General features: G+C 39.8%; 1 protein-coding gene across 1 annotated transcript in view; it reads left to right on the top strand.

Annotated features, from left to right (window-relative positions):
* LOC122550751 (mitochondrial intermediate peptidase-like) overlaps positions 1–25,074 on the top strand; it is a 156,970-nt gene that overhangs the window by 11,127 nt on the left and 120,769 nt on the right. Inside the window, exons 2-6 of the mRNA XM_043691957.2 lie at positions 1,999–2,172; positions 3,999–4,087; positions 9,325–9,411; positions 10,489–10,552; positions 22,552–22,734. Coding sequence (XP_043547892.2) covers positions 1,999–2,172; positions 3,999–4,087; positions 9,325–9,411; positions 10,489–10,552; positions 22,552–22,734 — 597 coding nt within the window. The remainder of the gene's footprint in view (positions 1–1,998; positions 2,173–3,998; positions 4,088–9,324; positions 9,412–10,488; positions 10,553–22,551; positions 22,735–25,074) is intronic.

Genomic DNA, 25,074 nt, shown 5'->3' with positions numbered 1-25,074 from the left:
GCACCTTATTGTTTACTGCAAGTTCTTACTTGGTAAAAGTCATGCTAGCTGAGCCTTTGTTCCACAATCCAAAACTTAATCCTTTCCCTACCTGCTCATACCTTATACACTTACTCAACTATGTCAGGCTTTTGCTTGATTAGTCTGTGAGCTAGCTCTCCCAGTTTTGGCAGTAGCCCCCAGATGTTGGTATGGAGAGAGTTCTAGGATCAACAGAGCTTTTTTCTTGCAGTTGTCCTTTCCAGTTCTTAAATTGATACAAGATGCTGCGTTGGGTTTCACTTTTTTAATTTTCTAGTGATTGTCAGACTTGCTAGGCCATTTCAAAGGGCATTTGAAAGTCCATTATATTACTGTATATCTGGAGTCACATGTCGGCCAGACCAGGTAAGAATGGCAGTTTCTTTCCTTTAAAGGACAGTAGTGAATCAGGTGGATTTTTCTGACATGGGACAATGATTTTACAGTCATCCTTTGATGTTTAATTACAGATTTGTTTTATTGAATTCAAATTTGTCATGGTGACATTTGAAGCAGTTCTCGAGAACATTACCTGGGTCTTTAGATTAATAGTGTAGTGTTAAAATCACTAGGTCATCAACTATCCCTCAGCTCGTCTATTCTTTCTGCCAAAATGCATAACTTCACATTATATTCTATTTGCCACATTTTTGCCCACCCATTTAACCTGCCTGTATTCCTCTGTAGACTCCTTATGTTGTTCTTACTACTTATCTTCTCACCTTTTTTTTGACATCTGCAAAGTTGGCAACAGTACATTTGTTTCTGTCATCCAAGTCAATAACACATTGTAAATATTTGTAGTTCCAGCACTGATCCTTGTGGTACTCTATGCGTTGCCATCCTGAAAATGCCCCCTTTATCCAACTCGTTGCCTTCTATTAGTTAGCCAATCCTCTTTCCATCCTAATATATTACTCCCAATAACTTGGGTGCTTATTATGTAGCCTTATATGCAATAGCATATTGAAATTTTTGGAAACCCAACTGTATTAAATCTACTGGTTCCCATTTACCAACCCAACTTGTTAGATCCTCAAAGAACTGTAATAAATTTGTCGGGCATAATTTTCCCTTCATGATGGTGTGCAGACTTTGATTGATTATATTTTGTGTTTCTAAATGCCTTGCTATTACAACCTTTATAATATACTCTAACATTTTCCCAATCACACATGTTCTAAAGAAGCAATGGCTCTAGCACTGACATTTTGGTCAGTATTCACCATTCTCCAGTCTGAAAAATGACCATTTGCCAATATTTGTTATTCTCTACCCTTGAGTCATCTGTTTAACCTTCAAATACCGACTCTTCTCTTCTATGGATCTCAATTTTGTTAACCATTTTTTAAATGATATTTTGCTAAAACTTTCCTGAAAATTCACAGAAACAACATCTGTTATATTCCCTTCATTGGTCTTCTCTGTTACTTCATCAGAATTTCCAAAGGATTAGTCAAGCATTATCCATCTTTTTAGAGATTAATGCTGGTTCTTCGAACACAGATCTCTCCAAGTATCTTTTAACTTGTCTCTGATTATTGTTGCTAAAACCTTATACTGTATTGATGTTAAACTGGTTCACTTGAAGTTTCTGGAACTACTCTTGCATAATTTTTGAGTAAGATTGCCACATTTGTCACTTTTTAAAATCTCTGGCATCTCCCCTAAATCTTGAAAGACTGGAAGATTTTGGCATACTAAAGCATTAATGTTAGTGCTACCACAGGTCATTGTACTGCTCAATATTTGCCTTTTAGTTATCATTACAAAAATAAATTATCTGATCATTAACACATTGCGGTTTTTGGGACATGCTGTGTGCAAATTGACTGCTGCATTTCCTGTACTATAACTATGGCAACACTTCAAAAACACTTTTATTTGTTGTAAAGTCCCTTCAGATGTCTTGTGGTCATTAAAAAGAAATTCTATAAATGCTTTCTATGAACTGAAGTTTCTTACTTTATCCTTAAGGGTCTTTTTGGTGTACATGAGCTAAACTCCCCAGTAGGATTTCAGGTGGCTCAAGAAAATGCATTGAACGAAATGGAGCAATTAGTGGAACAAGCATGCAGAACACCACCTGGTCCTCAGGTTGTTCAAATCTTTGACAGACTTTCAGACTGTCTTTGTAGAGTTGCTGATTTGGTAAGTAGTGATAACATTTTATTATTGATATGTACATATATTTTAATATGTTTTTCAACATTGACAGCCACTAATTGTAGAGCTAAATTAGCTTTGCTTTCCTTTTCGAATGATATACAAGGCACAAAGGTCTTGTTGCACCACCTCCTTTCACAATCTAATGCCATTGCTAAAAAGTGGAAAGTGTTACGCTTATCCACATTATACTACTTCTGGCATACATTTTTCCACTTAGTCAACTTAGAAATCACACTGAAGAATCTCTGCGTCCTCCTCATATTTCATCCTCCCATATAGCTTTGTAATGTCTGCAAACTTAGATACTGCATTTAGTTCCTTCATCTAAATCATCTAATATAGATTGTGGCTATCTGAGGTCCAAGCACTGATCCCTGTGGTACCCAAGCACTGGTCACTGGCTGACATTCAGAAAATGACCAATTTGTTCTTACTCTTTGTTTCCTGTCTGCCATCCAGTTCTCTATCCATGTCAGTACACTACCCACAATGCACTGATCTCTTACGTAGAAACTTACAAGTTGTCCTGTTATAACGTGCATTTCATAACGTGAATTCACTGTAAAGTGATTGATGAATTGAGGACGCTGTTTCTACAGCACAAACTTTTAAAACATGTGTTGGCTGTAATGCAATGACAGTGCCAACACTTTAAGTGCTATTTCTAATGCCTGATTTTTCTATAACGTGGGGTTGCACAAGCACGCAGCCATCATGTTATAGAAGAACAGACTGTATTAAACGCCTTCTGAGTGTCCAAATAAACCACATCCAATGGTACCCTGATCAACTCTGCTAGTTAAATCTTCAAAAGTCCAATAGATTTCTCAAGCATGACTTAGCTTTTGTAAATCCATGCTGACTCTGTCCAATCCTGTCACTATCTTCAAAGTGCACTGCTATTAGCAGTGAATGTTAGGATTCTATCATTTTCCCCATTACTAATGTCAGGCTAACCAGCCTATAATTCCCTATTTTAATAGTGGGGTTATGTTAGCTACCCTCCAATTCATAGGAATTCCAGAGTCTTTAGAATCTTGAAAAATGAATCTTGCAGATGATGATGATGATTTCCTGGTTTGTACAGTATGGGGATTACTTGATGTATTTTCCTTTATATTCCATATTTCTTTAAATGCTTTGTATCAGTGACCACTTACTCCAATCAAATAAACTTGACATTACTGGCAGTTGTGAATTGTATTGCATTTAATTTTGAACCTCTGGAATCAAGTTCTTGCCAGGAATTTTGCTGTCTAAGCAATAAATAAAATCTTGTTTAATCTTCTTTCACTTTTACTGTTTGGAATTTTATATATTTTTACAAAATTTCATTGCCCAGTTAAAACTTTTGGTGTGTTTTCAGATGCTTTAACTTCTTGTGATAACTTAATTTTCTTCTGTATGTTATTTTCACACAAATTCAAAACTATGATTAGAATTTCATTGTGCCGCATATTGGTAGATTCCATTCCTTTGAAAGTGCTGACATTTCATTGAGTTTTGTGGCTTGTTATTTTTAGAAATTGTACTCTCTTACCATGGTCTGTATAAACGTGGTTTCTGTGGACGTTCACGAATTGGCAGCCCATTGTGATAATGTTGTATGGTAATATCATTCTTACTGCTGCACCTGTATGTAATAGCAATTTAAATTTGAAAATTGATCGAAGCTTCAAAATGTTAGGTCTGATTTTTTTTCAACATTGGACTGTGAAAAAAATGACATATTTCTAGGTAAATAACTGTTTATGATTAATAGAAAAATAACCTAATCTTGCCACTCATCGCTGTATCTTTCATACTAGGCAGATTTTGTTAAGGTAGCACATCCAGACCCTTCATTTCGGGAAGCAGCGGAGAACACCTGTATGACCATTGGCACAGCGGTGGAAAAGTATGTTTTCAGAATTTGCAGTGTATAATTGCTGAAAATCAAAGGAGAAGCAAAGCCATTAGTCCACTCTTCCTGAATTCAACCACAAAAGCTGACATATACTTGAGGTGTAGATTTGAATCTAATTTTGGCCCTTCAGTCAAATAGCAGTTCTTATGAGAGGGTGATATTGGGTTATTCAACAATTATGGAGTGCTCAGAAAAAAATGCAACTTGTCCTAACTTGTAGACTCAATGTGCATTTCCAGCGATGGACATTGGAATCTTCTGGGCTTTAACTGACTTGATCTGTGCTATGGAAAAGTCTGATTTGAATGTTTACTCTATACTAGACATACAGAAATCTTTACATTGACCTTGAGAGATTAATAATCAATTTCTAAACATCCTTTCACATTTTATTCTCAGATGTTTGGGCTCTGAGATAATGGTAGAGTTCAATCTTATTGGTCTTAAATACCAGGTAAAATTGACAAGTTAGGAATGTTTAACCCACCTGCATTGAAATGGGGTTTGCATGCCTTACAGAGCAAGATGCTTAAATGTTCTCAATTTTCACATGGAATTAATTGCCACAGAAATAAGCTTTTGCATTAATGGATGAGATTAAGCTCAAGCGGATCCGTTGGTCTTGAATCCTGTGTAGAAATTCGTAGAAATTTAAACATCCAAAAATCATTAGATCATAATTATTTGTGCAATCGTGCAACATACAGCTTAGCAACTACATTTTTCTAGGAGATAAGTGGTTAATTTCATTTGGATGTGAAATCCTTTGGGGCATTTGAAAAAACATAAATGGCACTGTATAAATGAAAGATTTTACTTCCATTCCAAGAACCAGAAGCATGGAGCACTAATAAAGATGCTGAAAATCATAGGCCCCCTGTGGTTTGATGAGGTTATTGGGGTTGAAGCAGGAGGGTGAGTGAGGCAAAGTATTGGTGGGATAGTTGCATCAATGGCTTTTGTAAATATGTTTATGTTTCCTTTGGAGTACTTTTGTGGCTCTTGAGCTTGCTTGTCTGTTCTCCTCTCACTGCTCCCCACCACCACTTGCACCTTGTCATGCCCTAATTGGGAAATCTTTGCTGTCTTGGCCATCTTTACTAATTGCTTTAGTTCCAATACTTGCATATGTCTGTTGCGCTTCATATTATTTTTGTGTTATTTAAATGTAGGGATCAATGCAATAGCAAAGGAACTAGACAGCAAAATGTTTATTGCTGTCATCTTTTGCAATGAATTGTACAATTCAGTTATAGTTGTAATCAACAATGCCAAGTTCAAATGATTTGGGAAAGTCTGACACATACAAGTGTTACAAGCATCAATGAAGGTATAAAGGCACAAGAGCCAGTCCATTGACAAATTTAATTATGGTATTGTGGAATTTTTCAAAGTTAAAAATCACACAACACCAGGTTATAGTCCAACAGGTTTATTTGGCAACACTAGCTTTTGGAGCCTTGCTCCTTTATCAGGTGGTTGTGGAGTATACGATCGTAAGACACAGAATTTATAGCAAAGGTTTACAGTGTGATGCAACTGAAACAATATATGGAAAAAGATCTGGATTGTTTGTTAAGTATCTCACCTTTTTGGAATGACCGTGTTGGTTTCGGTTATTTCAAATGTAAATCACAAAACCTTTTAAAAAGTTCATTCTCAAGTAAACCCCCCCCCCCCCCCCACCGCACGCATACTTGCAGAATTACATTTTTATTTTGCTCATAAACTGCATGAATCCATGTAAGATTCTGTAAATTTCTTTTTTTAGAAATAGAATCAGTCTGAACATTGGGGCACAGACAGACAGACTTTAACCTCACACCTTCAATGCATTATCTATGCGGACATAACACCTATTGTTAAAGTTCACTTGAGAATGTAACTTTAAAAACAGATCTGGATTTTCTTATGAAAGAACTGAAGCCAACATGGTCATTCTAAAAGATAACAGACTTAACAAACAAACCAGGTGTTTTTCAATATATTGTTTCAGTTGCATCACACTATAAACTTTTACTGTAAATTTTGTGTCTTATGATCTTACACTCCACAACCATGAAGGAGCAGCGCTCTGAAAGCTAGAGCTGCCAAATAAACCTGTTGGACTATAACCTGGTGTTGTGATTTTTAACTTTGTACACCCCAGTCCAACATTGGCACCTCCAAATCATGAAATTTTTCGTATTGCTTATTTTAACCATTAGAAATTAATAATAGTGTGACTGATGCATATGGTCAATAAGAAAGCAGCATATTTTGAGAGATGCTGGGGAGCAAAGTAACTATTATTTAATCATAACATGAAATATTCTCATGATTATGTAATTACTTCATCGTTTGCCATAGACTGCAGTCGGAAATCTACACCAGTGTATTTGAAACACTTTGAGGAGAAAGTGAGGGCTGCAGATGCTGGAGATCAGAGCTGAAAATGTGTTGCTGGAAAAGCGCAGCAGGTCAGGCAGCATCCAAGGAACAGGAGAATCGACGTTTCGGGCATAAGCCTTTCTTCAGGAATGCATTCCTGAAGAAGGGCTTATGCCCGAAACGTCGATTCTTCTGTTCCTAGAATGCTGCCTGACCTGCTGCGCTTTTCCAGCAACACATTTTCAGCTCGTATTTGAAACACTTATATGTCTCCTTTTCTTATGTTTGCAATGTACGCATTTTAAAAATGCTTAAAATGTACAAATGTAGTAAATATTAATTTTAGATTTGGGCACAAGATACTTATGTGTATTGGGACAGATTCTCTTGTACCAGCCCTACTCAGCTAGATAACTTGATAGTTGCTTGCTTTTTGCAAGTACTCTTGCAGCGGATAAAATGTCATCCTTGCCTTATTTATAAGTGTTCAGGCAGGAGGCTGGAAGAACACAGCAAGCCAGGGAGCATCAGGAGGTGCAGAAGTCAACATTTAGGGTATAATGCTTCAGCACTGGGGGTGGGTGTGGGGGAGCTGCAGTTAAAGGGGGAGACTGGGGCAGGGTGGTAAAGTGGGGATAGGTGAAGACAGGTAGAGGGTACAACCTGGTTGGTCAGTGGGAGGAATGAGTCTGGTTGGTGGCTGGGCAGGGAAGGGGCTGGGAAGGGAGTCAGGGGATGAGGAGGGAGGTTATTTGAAATTGGAGAACTCAATGTTGAGTCCTCCGGGCTATAGGTGACCAGGCGCAAGATAAGGTGTTCCTCTATTAGGCGCTGTGATATGTTTGCAATGGAGGAGGCCAAGGATGGTCATGTCAGAAAGGGAGTGGGAACGGGAATTGAAATGGCCAGTGACTGAGACGTCTGGTTGGCCCCTGCGGACCCGGCTGAGATGCTCGGTGAGCCATTCCCTAAGTTTACATTTGGTCTCCCTGATGTAGAGAAGACTACATCGGGAGCACCTGATGCTGTAAACCTCCTTCTAACCTGGAAGGACTGTTCCAGGATAGACGTGAAGACGGGTGGTGTACCACCAGGTTTTATATCTCTTCTGGTTGCAGGGGAAGGTACCTGGGGGTTTGGTGGCGGAGGTGGAGTGAACCAAGGACTGTTGGAGGGAACAGTCCTTGCGGAAGGCTGAGAGGGGTGGGAAGAGGAAGATGTTCTTGGTGGTGGGATCTATTTGGACTTGGCGGAATTGTTTGAGGATGATGCGTTGGATGCGTAGACTGGTGGGGTGGTAGGTGAAGACAAGGGGGACTCTGTCCTTATTGCCTTGGGTGAGAGGGGTTTTAGAGCCGTGGAACAGGGAATGGAGATGATATGGTGGAGGGCTGTATGGATGACAGAGGGAGGAAAAGCGCATTGTTCAAAATAGGTGGACACCTGGGATGCTTGCGAATGGAATGTTTCCTCATCTGAGCAGGTGTGGAGGAATTGGGAGAATGGGATGTAGTTATTTATAAGTGTTGACAGCCCTGTACTCTTAAATTGTTCCACGTGTTGATGGCACTAATGTGCATTTTCTGCTTTGTGTCATTTTGCAGTATAAATTTAGGAATTATTTAAATCCTATTCCAGCACCAACAATGAGTGTAAAAAATTAGGCAGACAGATTTGAATTCACTATATATGACTCCTCTGGAAGGAGTCAAAATGAAAAGGAAGCAATTTGTTAATGGAGGACAGCGCTTGGAGACTTCTGAGCTGCAGCAGCAGGCTGTATCTAAACCAACTGGCAAGCTTCATATTCTTGGAGCAACGGAAGTAGAGAAGATGTTACTTGTGAAATACGTGTTGATCCACTAATGTGACTATCACATTTTGATTGGAGGCTCTTCAGATTCCGACAGTATGATCAATTTCTCACTGAAGGTGTACAGTACCTACTGAATGGCCTGGACAGAGTAGATGCTGGGAAGATGTCTCCATTGGTAGGAGAGACCTAGGACCTGAGGGCATAGCCTTAGAGTGAGGGGAAGACCGTTTAGAATGGAGATAAGGAGAATTGTCTTCAGCCAGAAAGTGGTGAATGTATGGAATTCACTGCCACAGAAGGCTGTGGAGACAGGTCATTGAGTATATTTAAGATTGAGATAGATAGTTTCTTGAATATCAGGGGAATGCCAATGAAGGATTACGGGGGGATAGTGGGAGAATGGGGTTGAGAAACTTATCATGGAGGAGAAAGTGAGGACTGCAGATGCTGGAGATCAGAGTTGAGAGTGTAGCGCTGGAAAAGCACAGCAGGTCAGGCAGCATCCAAGGAGCAGGCGAATCGATGTTTCAGACATGGACCCTTCATCAGGAATGAACGGAAACATGCCCGAAACATTGATTCTCCTGCTCCTCAGATGCTGCTTGATGTGCTGTGCTTTTCCAGCACCACACTCTCGACTGAGAAACTTATCAGCCATGATTGAATGGCAGAGCAGAATGGCCTAATTTCTGCTCCTATGTTTTGTGGTCTAGTATCACATTGAGTCTGCCACTAAAGCTATTTGTTCATAGTGTATTGGCACTTTCAACAGAGAACAGAGACATTGACCCTAGAGGAAGAGAATCAAGTCACACACCGATTTAAACAATAGTGTCTGAATATCTGCACCAAAAGTACATTCAACTCATGCAGCAAACAGCCTAAAATATAACCAGTCACTGCTTACTAAAGCAGGCACTGTTCAAAGTTTGCCTATTGAGTGGTGCTAATATTGAATGTATTTTGTGACTTGTTTTCTGCATTTTTGATATAGTACATCATATAATTCAACATTCATAATGTGCTACTTTTCCTTTTTTAGATTGAACACTAATATTGAACTTTGTAATAGTTTGAAAACCTTACTGAATGATAAAGAAGCCATGGATTTGCTGGATCCAGATACAAGGTATTTTTAAATTCTGTTCCCCATTCCCTTTTACCCATAATCTGAGAAAATCACACATTTTATAACTAAATGAAGTTATCGAGCTGAAATTCAAAGTGTATTGAAAGGTTTGTGCTGGACTCTAGGTACTTCCTTGAGTTATTTTAGTAGGTACACATCCATTCAGAGTCATTCATACTTTACAAGACAGATAGGAAAATATAATATGAAAAAGACAGGGAAGTTTCAGACAGATACAGATAGACTTGGTAAGTGAGCAAACATCTGGCAGTTGGACTACTGGTTAAATATGAAGTTGTTCACTTTGACAGCAAGAATGATAAAGCATAGTATCATTAAAATGGAGAACGATTGCAGAATTATCATGTGCAGAGGGATTTAGGCGTTCTGGTACATGAATTACAAATGGTTAGTATGTAAGTGTGGCATGTGATCAGGAGGCTTGAGGGATACTATCCTTTGTCATGAGAGGAAAATGAAAAGATGTTATGCTTCAGTCATACAAGGAATTGGTGAGACTATACCTTGAATATTCCTCATTTAATGAAAGATGTAAATACATCTCTTTTTCCCTTCTCCCCTCTCCCTTGTCCCTCTTTTTCTCTCTCTCCCCTCTCACGCTTGCCCTCTTTCTTTCTTGCATTCCCCCCCCCCCCCCCCCCCACATCCTTGTCACTCTTTCTCACCTCCCCCAGTCCCTTACCCTTCTCTGTCTTTCTCCTGTCATCGCATGAAATTAATTACTAGTCTGGAGCCACGTTACTAATGCAGCATCTGGCCAAATTGTCCATTTGAAGTTAATTTTATAAAATTTATTCCATTAAGTTTCTACATAGTCTATTAGAAAAGAGCCCAGTTTTCTAGTAATTGTAGTAACTGGATATTCTGATCTGAGACACTAAAACTGATACTTTGTCATGACAGTTCTGATACATTAGTGAAAGTAATTTCTTGAACTCAAGTTGACATGATTAATTTTATCCAATTGAAAAATGATGCTGTAAAATTAACCTTTTTTTAAAAAGCATTGTTACTTAATTGAGCTACAACAAGACTATTTGATTTTTCATTTTACAGGAGAGTGGCAGAGTTGTTTATGTTTGACTTTGAGATCAGCGGAATTCATCTGAATGAGGAGAAGGTAACAATTAAAACAAAACAATATATGAGTAAGGAAAATAGTGAATTTGCACTCATAGCACTTTTCACAAATTCAGGATGTCTGAAAATCTTTTCTACTTGGTTAAGTACCCTTTGTTGTGTAGCCGCTGTAATGTAGGGAAATCTGGTAGCCAACTTTGGGACAGTAATGTTCCACACAGCGCTCTGATAGTAACAAGATAATCTACCCCTTTTATAGTGTTGGTTGAAGACATGGATGTTAGGAGACATTTTTTGTTGTAAAATGTCAAACATAATGCACTTTTCTTTGTCATAAAAGTGCGCAGCAAATACCTTGCACTAGAGCTAGAAGAGAGTTTAACAAGTGCATAAAGCATCTTAATTACATCCTGAATTCTATTAAATAACTTAAAAAGGTAACAGGGATTATAGCTCTGGGATTTTCTTTATTAATCCACCTTTATGCAGGAGACTCGATTAAACAATAATCTTGGAGAATTATTATATAATACTGCGGCACTGAAACTTATTCATTCCACTTTTGCTGCCCTAGTTCTTTCAGCGAGCAAACAGTTAATCCATTTCCCTGGCTCTTTCCCCATAACCCTGCATTTTTTTTTCTCCAAGTCCTGATCCAATTTCATTTTGCATGCTAGTATTGAACCTGCTACCATCACACCATCAGACAGTGCGCTCCAAATCCTAACCACTTGTGTGTGTACATTAAAAAAAAACCTTCTGGTTCTTTTGCCAATATCCAAAGTTTCTGCCTTCTGATTACTGACCTTTTGTCCGTTGAAATAATTTTCTCTTTATTTTATTCTAAATATAAAATCATGATTTTAAATGCTTCTATCAAATCTTCTCTTGACCACAAATGCTGGCAGACCTTTTCTATCAGCTTCTGTTTTTGTTTCATATTTCCAGCATCTGTAGTTCTTTGGTTTTCTTCTCTTGACATTTATTTACTCCAAGAAGAACAACACCATTTATGACTGTCCATTGTATAACCGTTAGCCCTCATCCCTGAAACCATTCTCATCGATCCTCCTGCACCCTCTCCGAAGTTTTTACATACTTCTTAAACTTTTTTTCAAATTTGGCCATCAATGTTACATTTAAAATCAGCTAGAGTTTTAGGATTTGTAGGTTTTGCAGTCCTCTGCCTTTATTCATAAAACTCCCCATTTGCTTTGTGTCTGCTTGGTTAATATGGTCTGTCAGAGACCCATAGAGTCATACAGCAAGTAAATAGACCCTTCAATCCATCCAGTCCATGCCGAACATAATCCTAAATTAAACTAGTCCCACCTGCCTGCTCCTGGCCCATATCCCTCCAAACTTTACCTATTCATGTACTTATCCAAATGTCTTTTAAATGTTTTATTCATACCCACATCCACTACTTCCTCAGGAAGTTCATTCCACACAGGAACCAACTCTGTATAAAAAAATTTGCCCCTCTTGTATTTTTTTAAATCTCTCTCTCACTTTAAAATGTGCACCCTGTTCTTGAAGCCCCCATCCTTGGGAAAATACAACTACTATTAACTCTAATCTATACCCCTCATTATTTTAATAAATTTTTATAAGGTCACCTCTCCATTCTTACATTCCAGTTTAAAAAAAAAGTCAAACCTTCCATACTCAGCAACATCCTGGTAAATATATTCTGAGCTCGCTCCAGCTTAATGATGTCCATCCTATAACATCTTCAAAGATTTGTGGACAAACACTCCCAGATGGGCGGCACGGTGGCACAGTGGTTAGCACTGCTGCCTCACAGCGCCAGAGACCCGGGTTCATTTCCCGCCTCAGGCGACTGACTGTGTGGAGTTTGCACGTTCTCCCTGTGTCTGCGTGGGTTTCCTCCGGGTGCTCCGGTTTCCTCCCACAGTCCAAAGATGTGCAGGTTAGGTGAACTGGCCATGCTAAATTGCCCGTAGTGTTAGGTAAGGGGTAAATGTAGGGGTATGGGTGGGTTGCGCTTCGGCGGGGCGGTGTGGACCTGTTGGGCCGAAGGGCCTGTTTCCACACTGTAAGTAATCTAATCTAATCTAATCTCTCTTCTTGCACCCTTTAGTATTGTGCCATTTTAGTTTGGTATTGCCTGTTTCAATTCTGTATCAAAATGTATCTCTTCATATTCTTCATTATATTCCATCTGCCATGTCTCTGACCATTCCTCCAGGCTGTTTGTTGTCTTAAAGTCTATTACTACTTTCTCACTATTTACTAAATTTGAACTTTTTTTGTCATCTGTGGATTTTAAAGTTGTGCTATGTACCTATACATTCAAATAACTAATATATCTCAAAAATGGTAGTTGTCCTACTACTCAATCTTGCAGAACACCATTGATTATCCTAGTCTGGGCTTAAATGTTATTTACTGCAACGTTTTGTGCCAATTAATTAATCCTAATGAATTTTGTGGCCATTCAGATTCTATGACATTTATGCCGTGACTTTCAGTTTTGTTAAAAAAAAAAGTTTAATAGTAGATAACTTGTTTTGCAGATCTGTATCTGCATCAATAATCATTCAGCCCTCACTTATCCCCTGATATCCAATTAAAAATACCTTGTTTTCTTCAGTCATGCAATGTTGGTGTTGTAGCCAAAATCAAAATGTATTGCCCATCCTTAGTTACCCTTGAGAATGTGGTGGTGAGTTGCCACTTCATGCAACACTGCAGTCTATGTGATGACCGTACACCCATGGTGCTGTTAGCTAGTTGTTAGGACTCACTGGGGAAGCATGTTCAAAATCAAACTCTTTATTCCTGTACTCTTCAAAAAGTAAAAGATTTTTAAAAATATGCAAAATTCTCCAACTTACCTAATTTTTACACCCAAGTCGTTAGAAAGTATTGACTGAGTTTCTGTAATGAAAAATAATTACTATTTATTACAAATAATTAGATTCTTGTTACAGGTATACTGTGATAAACCATTGGCATGTAACATGATTAATAAAACACTAATTCCCTTAAATTCCCCCTTACATGCACACAGCCAAACAAACAAGGTAAAATACATTATGATCAGAGGGGGGAAAAGGGGAAAGAGAGTTCAGCAGTCTTTGTTATCAAGTTTTGGTGTTGAGATCCTCTTTATGATTCTGCTGGTCATCTTGGTACTTTAGTTTCTCCAGAAGCTTCCATTGATTGGTAAGTGACTCAAGGTGGTCAGTTCACTGACTTGTTATAGAATAATGCAGTCCAGGAACAGGCCCTTAGCCCACCACGTTTGTGCCAATCATGAAGCCATTCTAAGCTAATTCCATCTGCCTGCACATGATCCATATCTCTCTAAGCCATATCCCTTCATGTGTCTGTCTAAATGCCTGTTAAGCTTTGCTAACATGGCAGTGTGTTCCAGACACCTACCACCCTTTTTTAATTTAAAAAAAGCTTGCTTTGCATATCTCCCTTAATTTTTCCCCCTCTCACCTTTTTAAACCTACGCACCATAATATGTGACATTTCCATCCTGGGAAACAAGACTCCGAATATCCACCCTATCAATGTCGTTCATAATTTTATATACTTTTATCAGGTTGCCCCTCAGCATCTGATGCTCTAGCAAAAACAATCTGTTTGTCCAACCTCTCCTTAAAGTTTGCCAGTTAAAAATCACACCTTAGAACAGCTCGGTGCAGTAAAGATAAACTAGATTTCACCAGTTTTACGGTCAGTTTTGACTGCAGAGAATAGAGAGACCACTCTTGAGCTGCGGAAGAACCTAATATCTCTTTCTCTTGGTGTTGGGAAAATCACCAGCCTTGGAATCAGAGTCTGGTTCAACAACAAGTTTATTGTACAAGGAAATACTGGAGCTCCTGAGGAGAGAAGGACACCAACAGCACAGTGGTCAGCTGCGATTCTTCTCTCAACCCGGAGCACATGTACATTTTGTGATATTATAGGTCAGTGATGAGGTTATTGTCTCTGTAACACAGTTTATTTGTTGTTAACATTGCAAAATCATTGATAGTTTCGATGCAGTCATTGTCAGTTCCAGTGCAGTCTTTGTTAATTTCAGCACAGTCATTGTCAGTTTCAATGTCTGCGCGGAAGTCCATTGCTGTAGTAATGGGCACTAATCGCTCTTCCTGAGAAGGACGATTACTGCAGCCCTGGTTATTACCACTTTGAATCGAGTCTGTATCAAACAGTTAGCATTTCTATCAAAGGACCCAGATACTTCGGCAGACAGTATACGTTACTAATATGTATTCTCTCCTCCACCCGCCTTAAGCTAATCAACTAGGTTGTGATTGCATTTTACTAGCATTCTGGTGGCAGTATCTGTGTTCTGCTGTCTCTCTCCTTATTCTGGTCCAGCTGCCATCTAGTGTCAAGTAGCCAACTTATGGTTCAACGGCCATCTTGTGTGTCTGTGTGCCAAGTGTCACTCTGCCCTGTGCCATCTCCCACTTCATTCTCTTACTTGTTCCCAATTCCAAGCAGCTCAATTACTGAAGAACAAATCATATGGTTGTTGACAGGAAAAAAAGGTCTCAGTAATCGGTAACTGGTCATGAAATAATAGACTATTAGATTTTTGTTGCCAACCAAAGCTTTATCAGTAACTCATTTGGCTCCAAAACATTGGCAACTCAAAATTCCATTAGTACTTGGCGTAACAGTTGTCTACATGGTGCTCGTTGTGGATATCTGGCTGCTTACTTTACAAATCTGTAACCCACTAGTTTTTAAAACAGGTCTTGCTCATTTTAGTCCACCGTTTTTAAAATTAAAAATAAAAAGGAACCTTCTTACATTAGGCGTTCTAGGATTTTTTTCTGCATGATGATGAAGGAACTACAATAGATTTCCAAGTCATGATGATATGTGACTTAGCTGAGCTTACAGGTGGTAGGTGTTTCTGTTTATCTCTGACCCTCTGGGAAGTAGAGATTGCAAATTTGACTTATGCTGCCAAAAACACTTTTGGGAAATTGCGAGAATGCACCGTGTAGATAATGCACACTACAGTGTTGGGTGCTGGTAGTGGAGAGTGTGAATGTTTGAAGATGTTGGAGGAAGGTTGCTTTGTCTTGTATGTTGTTGAGCTTTTTGAGTACTAGTAAAACTGGACTCGCCAAGCAAAGTGCAGATTATTGCATTACACTCCTGTAGTGTCCAGTTGATAGTCAACAAGCTTTAGAGAGTGAGGAACGAATCATTGTCAAAAATATGGCTGGTCCAGTTAAATTTCTGATAGTTGTTGGTCTTCAGGATATTGTTCCTGAATTATTCTGTGATGGTAAGGCCATTAAATGTCAAAAGGAAGTGTTAATCACTCTATTGAAAGACACTAATTTTATTTGTACAAAATTCTTATAGGGCTTGACAGGGTAAATGTGGGCAAGATTTTTCCCCTGGCTTAGAATCCAGAACCAGATGACACAATCTCTGAATAAGGGTAGGTCATTTCGGACTAGGATAAGAATATTTTCACTCTGAGGGTGAATCCTCAGAGCTGGTGAATTTTTTGAATTCTGTGCCTGGGAAGACTGTAGAGGCCCAGTCATTGTGTGTTTAATTTGAAGATTGATACATTTTTCATTATTTAAGTTATGAAGGGATATGTGAATTGTGTCACAAAGCACTATTGAGATAGAGGATCAACCATGATCTATTTGAATGCGGAGTGAACTTGAGAGCTAATTGTCTACTCCTGCTCCTATTTCCTATGTTCCTGTGCTGCTAATGCATGTTATTGAGATCTTGCAGCATGCTAGCCCAGATTAATTTGGTACATAATGAGTTGGCAAGGAAATGAATGAACAATATGTAGTTATCTGTGAAGAGTTCATTTCAGAAAGAATGTAATTAATGCAACAGCTGAAGATTCTTGTACCAACTCACTGTCCTGATTTCACTCTTGTAGCAGAGTTCTAGGTCTTAAAATGATGCAGTTGCAGCAACCAGAATCTTTGTCCTTTTATGCTAGTTATGAGTTGAGCTGGTGGAAAGTTGGTCCCTCTAATTCACTGACTCCCTGTGACTTTGACTTTACAGAGCTCTTCTGATGCCAAGGGAAGACACACTCTTCCCTCACCTGTGGAATCCAGTCTTTACTTTTTCCCTTATTTGCTCCAAAACTTCAATGAGATCTGGAAACCAGACTGCACAATAGGAAGCAGGTTGTTGGTGACCAAGTGCCAGCCGACAGCATTGTCAGTGACATTTCCATCACTTTTCTAATGATTTAAGAATAGTCTGATGCACTGTCAATTTCTGAATCAGACTTGTCCTGCTTGTTTGTGGACAAGATGTACTTGCATAATTTTAATCTTTGTTTGGTAGATGTTGGTGTTGAAGCTATACTTTAGTGGTTCAGTATGACAAGTGCTGTGTTTACTCTGAGAGTGCAAGTCTTCAGCTGAGTTGGGATGCTATTGTAGGTCAGAGACTGCTATATTTGATGTGCTGATCTGTTAATTGAACCAGTTAGTTGAGCACAATTTGCTGTTCAATCCATGCTGGCTCTTGTTGTATTTAGTCCAGATCAGTGTCTGTAATTATTGTTTCTAAAAAACCTTCCTATCACTGATGTTGAATTGTCTAGTGTGTAACTGCCAAATTTTTATCCTTTCTTCTCCTATTTTGAATTATGGATGTAACATTTACAATGCGTACAGTCCTGTGCCAATAGTCCTGAATCTGAAGAGATTTTGAAAATAGTGACAAGACCTTTCCCAATTTATGCTGGTGCCTCTCTCAGCAACTTAATAGTACATCATATTTGGTCCAAACAACATAACCATTTCAAGTACCATCAACCTTCCTACTATTTCTTTTTGATACAGTTTATCTTGTCCAATATTCTGATAATCGTCTTGCTGACTCTAGCTATTCATGTAGGACTTAAGTCATCCCTTCTGTCTACACCAGTAGATCTTCATGTTGACACTATTTTCTCCACTTCTTCTCTGATAGAAATTACTATTTAAATACCTGTGGAAGTTTAGCATACTTTACATTTAATGGTTAGCTGCAAAGTTATTCTCCTACTGTCTCTTTGCCCTATTATTTCCCTTTTTTTCTCTGTAATTTTTACATTCAACCTTTTGTTTGTTCTTATCAAGCTGACCTCTGTCATATACCTTTCTTTTCTGCTTTATCCTACACATAAACCTCCTCAGGTAGCTTAGCTATTGAAGTCTTCTCTTTCCCCTTTGTGTAAATTTATGAATACTGTTTAGGGTGTAGCTTTGCTCGCTGAGCTGTAGGTTTGATATCCAGCCCTTTCATTACCTGGCTAGGTAACATCATCAGTGGCGACCTCCAAGTGAAGCGAAGCTGTTGTCTCCTGCTTTCTATTTATATGTTTGTCCTGGATGGGGTTCCTGGGGTTTGTGGTGATGTCATTCCCTGTTTGTTTTCTGAGGGGTTGATAGATGGTATCTAGATCTGTGTGTTTATTTATGGCGTTGTGGTTGGGGTGCCAGGCCTCTAGGAATTCTCTGGCATGCCTGTGCTTAGCCTGTCCTAGGATAGATGTGTTGTCCCAGTCGAATTGGTGGATTTTTCATCCGTGTGTAGGGCTACGAGGGAGAGATGGTCGTGTCTTTTTGTGGCTAGCTGGTGTTCGTGTATCCTGGTGGCTAACTTTCTTCCTGTTTGTCCTACATAGTGTTTGTGGCAGTCCTTGCATGGAATTTTGTAGATGACCAATGTCATTTACAAAATTCCATGCAAGGACTGCCACAAACACTATGTAGGACAAACAGGAAGAAAGTTAGCCACCAGGATACACGAACACCAGCTAGCCACAAAAAAGACTCGACCATCTCTCTCTCGTAGCCCTACACACGGAGGAAAGAAACACACCATTTCGACTGGGATAACACATCTATATTGGGACAGGCTAAGCAAAGACATGCCAGAGAATTCCTAGAGGCCTGGCACCCCAACCACAACGCCATAAATAAACACACAGATCTAGATACCATCTATCAACCCCTCAGAAAACGAACAGGGAATGACATCACCACAAACCCCAGGAACCCCATCCAGGACAAACATATAAATAGAAAGCAGGAGACAACAGCTTCTCTTCACTTGGAGGTCGCCACTGATGATGTTACCTAGCCAGGTAATGAAAGGGCTGGATATCAAACCTACAGCTCAGCGAGCAAAGCTACACCCTAAACTCAACCTGAGCTACAAACCTTCACAAACCTTATGAATACTGTACCTGATGGGCTGAATGATCACTCTCACTGCTGTTATGAATGTCAAATAAAGAAAGAAAAGGGAGAAGGATCATACATTGCCTTTTGTAACTTTGGGAGAACATATGATCACTTGAAGTTATTGTGAAGAATGTCTGACATGCTCAAAAGACTCTTCTTTTTTTCTTCCTCTTTACACAATGCCTCCAATCTTTGCATCTCCATGAATTAGTCATGTGTGTTAGAACAAGGTTGTCATTCCATTTTCAACAGTTCCCCTCCACTGCTGAACTGCACCTGAGTTCTTTCCAATTCTCATATTTTATACCTTTTTCTCCAGGTTTAACTTAATAGAACTTATTGTCCTTTGAAGGTTCGCCTTAACACCAAGTACCCAATATAGTGTGAAGTTCTTTCTATGAATCAGGGAGGAAATGTATTTATTTGCTGGGAGCTTTCACAATTACCTGCTATTGTTTGTACATCACCTTTCCTTATAATCCTCTGCTATTCCCAATTCATACTTTCATAACTCTCTTGAAATATTCCATCTTCAGCATCAAAACCCTTTTATAGAAGCTTTGTTGTTCTTGTTTATTAGGTGTTTATTCCCAGAGTTGTTGATAAAGGTTTTCCATCTAATTCCTTATTGGGCTATTGAGCCAGAGTTATTTATTAGATTAATTTCTAGTCTATTTCCATATATCATTTGATTTTCACTATTCAGCAACATTTTTTCATTTAAAAGGTTATGCAAAAATCCTAAGTCTTTTTATTTGTTTCAAGTATCTATCCAGTTGCTATCCCCTAATTGCATATGCTGCATCTGATCTTGGTCATTTTTCGGGTGAGCAGCACACCTGCCACCACCTTAGAATAATCGTTTTGTTGAAGAAATCATTCTGCTAGGTTTGTTTCCAGAGTAACTAATCTTTAAGCAGTTTACAGTAAAACAAAACTTGTAGCAAAAACATGTTCCTCTATTTCAAGCTATTTCTGAAAGATTGATTGTTTTTGAAATGAAGTTAGAAATACACTAAGACATATGCTGGATTTTTAAAATTCATTAGTGGGATATGGACATCACTGGCCAGGCCAGTATTTGTTGCCTGCCCCGTGTTATTCTGGAAAAGGTAGTGATGAGCTGTTGCTTTGAACTGCTGTGAAGGGACATCCATGTAGCTGTTGGTGAGGGTATTCCAGTATTTTGGCCAAGTGACACTGAAAGAATGGCTATATATCTTTAAGTCAGGATGGAGCTTGCAGGTGATGATCTTGCACATCTTTTGCCCTTGGCATTTTAAATGCTAGAGATTATAGATATGGAAGTTATGTCTAATGGCCTTTCTGAGGTTCTAGATGAGTCTCACTGCTGCAACGGCGTTGATGGTGAAGGGAGAAAATGTTCAAGGTGTGAGTTGGGCCATGCAGGATAGTAAAAACAATGACTGCAGATGCTGGAAACCAGATTCTGGATTAGTGGTGCTGGAAGAGCACAGCAGTTCAGACAGCATCCAAGGAGCAGCGAAATCGACGTTTCGAGCAAAAGCCCTTCATCAGGAATAAAGGCAGAGAGCCTGAAGCGTGGAAAGATAAGCTAGAGGAGGGTGGGGGTGGGGAGAAAGTAGCATTGAGTACAATGGGTGAGTGGGGGAGGGGATGAAGGTGATAGGTCAGGGAGGAGAGGGTGGAGTGGATAGGTGGAAAAGGAGATAGACAGGTAGGACAAGTCCGGACAAGTCATGGGGACAATGCTGAGCTGGAAGATTGGAACTAGGGTGAGGTGGGGGAAGGGGAAATGAGGAAACTGTTGAAGTCCACATTGATGCCCTGGGGTTGAAGTGTTCCGAGGAAGAAGATGAGGCGTTCTTCCTCCAGGCGTCTGGTGGTGAGGGAACGGCGGTGAAGGAGGCCCAGGACCTCCATGTCCTCGGCAGAGTGGGAAGGGGAGTTGAAATGTTGGGCCACGGGGCAGTGTGGTTGATTGGTGCGGGTGTCCGGGAGATGTTTGTTAAAGCGCTCTGCTAGGAGGCGCCCAGTCTCCCCAGTGTAGAGGAGACGGCATCGGGAGCAATGGATACAATAAATGATATTAGTGGATGTGCAAGTAAAACTTTGGATGTGACAGGCTCCTTTGGGGCCTTGGATAGAGGTGAGGGAGGATATGTGGGCGCAGGTTTTACAGTTCCTGCGGTGGCAGGGGAAAGTGCCAGGATGGGAGGGTGGGTTGTAGGGGGGGCGTGGACCTGACCAGGTAGTCACGGAGGGAACAGTCTTTGTGGAAGGCGGAAAGGGGTGGGGAGGGAAATATATCCCTGGTGGTGGGGTCTGTTTGGAGGTGGCGGAAATGTTGGCAGATGATTTGGTTTATGCGAAGGTTGGTAGGGTGGAAGGTGAGCACCAGGGGCGTTCTGTCCTTGTTACGGTTGGAAGGGTGGGGACTGAGGGCGGAGGTGCGGGATGTGGATGAGATGCGTTGGAGGGCATCTTTAACCACGTGGGAAGGGAAATTGCGGTCTCTAAAGAAGGAGGCCATCTGGTGTGTTCTGTGGTGGAACTGCCCTCCTGGGAGCAGATACGCCCGAGGAATTGGGAATACGGGATGGCATTTTTACAGGAGGTAGAGTGGGAAGAGGTGTAATCCATGTAGTTGTGGGAGTCGGTGGGTTTGTAAAAAAATGTCAGTGTCAAGTCGGTCGTCATTAATGGAGATGGAAAGGTCCAGGAAGGAGAGGGAGGTGTCAGAGATGGTCCAGGTAAATTTAAGGTCAGGGTGGAATGTGTTGTTGAAGTTGACGAATTGCTCAACCTCCTTGTGGGAGCACAAGGTGGCGCCAATGCAGTCATCAATGTAGCGAAGGAAGAGATGGGGAGTGGTACCGGTGTAATTACAGAAGATCAACTGCTCTACGTAGTTAACAAAGAGACAAGCATAGCTGGGGCCCATCCGTGTGCAGATGGCTACCCCTTTGGTCTGGAGGAAGTGGGAGGATTCAAAGGAGAAATTGTTAAGGGTGAGGACCTGTTCGGCCAAACAAATGAGAGTGTCGGTGGAAGGGTACTGTTGGGCTCGTCTGGAGAGGAAAAAATGGAGGGCTTGGAGGCCCTGGTCATGGCGGATGGAGGTGTAGAGGGATTGGATATCCATGGTGAAGATGAGGCGTTGGGGGCCGGGGAAATGGAAGTCTTGGAGGAGGTGGAGGGCGTGGGTGGTGTCTCGAACGTATGTGGGGAGTTCCTGGACTAAGGGGGATAGGACAGTGTCGAGGTAGGTAGAGATGAGTTCAGTGGGGCAGGAGCATGCTGAGACAATGGGTCGGCCAGGGTGGTCAGGCTTGCAGGATAGTGGCGAGTTCTTGTGTTGGAACTATATTCATCCAAATGAGTACAGAGTATTCCATCACACTCATGCCTTGGACTGGCTTTGGAGATGAGTCTTTTGCATCAAATTTGCTAATTTCTGACACAATCTTGTAGCCACAGTATTTATATGGATGGTCCAATTTAATTTCTGATCCAAGGTAATAACACCCGGGATGTTGGAAGTGAAGCATTCGGTGATGGGAATGTCGAGAGGCAATTGTTTTATTCTTTTTTTTTGAGTAGTGTAGTGCAAATGTTAATTATCATTCTAAGCTGGTGAGGTCCTAGTCATTTCTTTTAAAACTGAAATATTGTAGACTGTGCATCTGTGATTTCATGCAAAGTGCACCTGTGAAATCAGTTATAGTATGTAACCTATGGCTTGAAGTTCCACTACTCTCTCCTTCCTCTATTCTTTGTTTCCCCTACATGCAGCTATGCACAATTCTGTCTTTTGTCTTTACAGCGTAAAAAGGTGGTGAACCTTAACGTTCAGATGCTGGACTTGAATAATAGTTTTTTGCTGGGCACTCATTTACCCAACAAGATTGACCGAAGTGCTATCCCAGAACACATTCAGCACTACTTCTCCATACAAAACGATTATGTTCATGTGAACAGTCTTCATGCGGATGTTCCCGATGACTTAGTAAGTTTAATTTATTTGGCATTGTTTGGAGTATATTCTCTTTTGTGTATGTGTGCACTGATTAGATCATCTTCATATTTAATACTTAATTCCACACATGCAGTGTGATCCAATTTTGAAGCGATCAGACAAACATGGTTTTGTTCAGGTTTTGTATTAATGGTGGAAGATACTTTAATTTTTATATATATATAATAATAATAATAATAATAATGAGTGCAAAGAAAGCCACACATTTGATTACAGTCATGGTTTAAATGTTTGTTTACTTTGGGACAAATTTGATATTTTTAAACCAGACAGGTAAGTTACCTATGGACTTTCCCCAGGTTATGAATTCTTAGATGCTGGAAGAGCTCCATGATGATCAGCAGAATTCCACGAGGGCCAGACTGTTGTGATGCCCACCTACTGCTCAAGAGAGCATAGTGCTAAGTTGTCAATTGAACTGAATTGCAGAAAGACTGAAGTTTCAAGTTAGAAGAGTGAACCGACATAGCCAGATGCAGCCAGATGGGCATCACATAATTAATGAGTAAATATAATTGGTTTTGGATCTGACTCATTTTCTTCTCTGTTAAATTAGATTTGATTCCACCAGCATAAAACGCTGTATGATTAAATTCAGCATGTTCAAGCTGTAAAATAAATGGTGTGATATAAACAACTTTTTTTAAGTTATGCCATGGAAATCTAACCCTCTAACACTGATTTCATTTGCAATTGGTTTTGCAAATTGACACTTGATCTAACTTCAGACATCTGCCTAAACAGTAAAAAAGCCATTTTTCTTTTGTTGCATATTCATCGCTCAGAGTGACTAAAGACCCCGTCATCAAAACTGTCTGCAAATATGGTGCATCCAATCATTTGTGTTAGACAATTTCTTTGTATTTTATGCCAATAGTCGTTATTTTGATTCTGCATTTAATTTCAGAAAAAGTTCATCCACTCTTTGCTCAGGGTTAGGTGTGTGTTCCCACTCTTAAAATCAAAAGTAATGGTTTAAACAGCCCCTGGTGGGTTACTGTAACTAAACGTCAGGAAATGAATGAAAACTTATAAAGATTAAATTAAAATATTTTACGAAAAATGATGATGAGCTCAAGCCCCCATGGGAAAATGTGTCTTTCTATGGTGATCTAAACTCAATGTCACATTAGAGAGTGAGGAAACTAAGATATTGTGAGACAGTAAACTTGGCCAGACAGGGTTTAGCAGGAGATTCCCAGCAGGAGATTGAAATTTTGGGTGAGTGAAAATGTCTGCAGCCAAGTTTGAGAGCATGTGTAAAAGTGTGCGGTCCAACCTTGGGAGAGGGGACAGCAGTGTTGGCGAGAAGGAGTCTGAACTGACACATCTGAGTGCAGAGAGAATAAAAGCCGAGAGGTCTTACCTTGGAAGCATGCTGTTGGAAAATTTCATTTTAAAGTAGAATAAGGAAACGTGAGCTAATAGGGAAGGCAGTTAAAATTAGTCACTTAATTTTTGTTTTTACAAACCTAAGATTCAGTAAGAGTAGACAATACTATCTGTCAGGCTTACTTTGTTATTCAATATAACCATGGCTGATCATCGGTTTAAACAAATCTTCCCACTCCCCATATCATTGATTACCTGAGATATCGAAAATCAATCCATCGTAAGTGTATTTGATGATGGAGCATCCAGCACCTGTAGGACAAAGAAGTCTGAAGATTTAGAATTCTGAGTGAAGAAATTTCTCTTAACCACAGGTTTGAATGATTATGTCCTTATCTGGAGACGCCCCATTATTCCAAGTTCTTCAGCGAAGGAAAACAAACTCTCCTTCTGTTCTGTCAAACTTCTTCTGAATTGTATACTTCAGCGAGTACTTCTCAATCTTCTAAAGTCCAGTGAATATATACCCAGTTTACTCAGTCTCTCATCATTGGACAACCCAAGAACCAATCAAGTGAACCTTTGTTACATTACTTCCACTGCAATTGTATCCATAAATATGGAATCCAAACTGCACACAATGCTCCAAGTACAGTCGCAACAAAACCCTGCGCAATAACAGCTTAACTTGTTTATTCTTATACCGCAATCCCAATTTCCTTTGCAATAAACGTAAGATGCCATTTGCCTTTCTAGCTGCCTGCAGTAACTGCATGCAAACTTTGTATTTCTTCCACCCAAACCTCTGAACATCCACATCTCAAAGCCTCACAGATTTAAAAAATATTCTGCTTATTTCTTCTCAATAGCAAAGTGAATAACCTTTCACTTCCTCAATTACCCCATGATGTGGAGGTGTTGGTGTTGGACTGGGGTGGACAAAGTTTAAAATTCACATAACACCAGATAAGAGGTTTA

The sequence above is a fragment of the Chiloscyllium plagiosum genome, unplaced genomic scaffold (genome assembly GCF_037043375.1).
Source record: "Chiloscyllium plagiosum isolate Xiang-an unplaced genomic scaffold, Cpla_swu_hap1 HiC_scaffold_6, whole genome shotgun sequence".
Classification (NCBI taxonomy): Eukaryota; Metazoa; Chordata; class Chondrichthyes; order Orectolobiformes; family Hemiscylliidae; genus Chiloscyllium; species Chiloscyllium plagiosum.
Note: the sequence above shows the minus strand (reverse complement) of the source record. Positions and strands in the feature narration are given on the sequence as shown.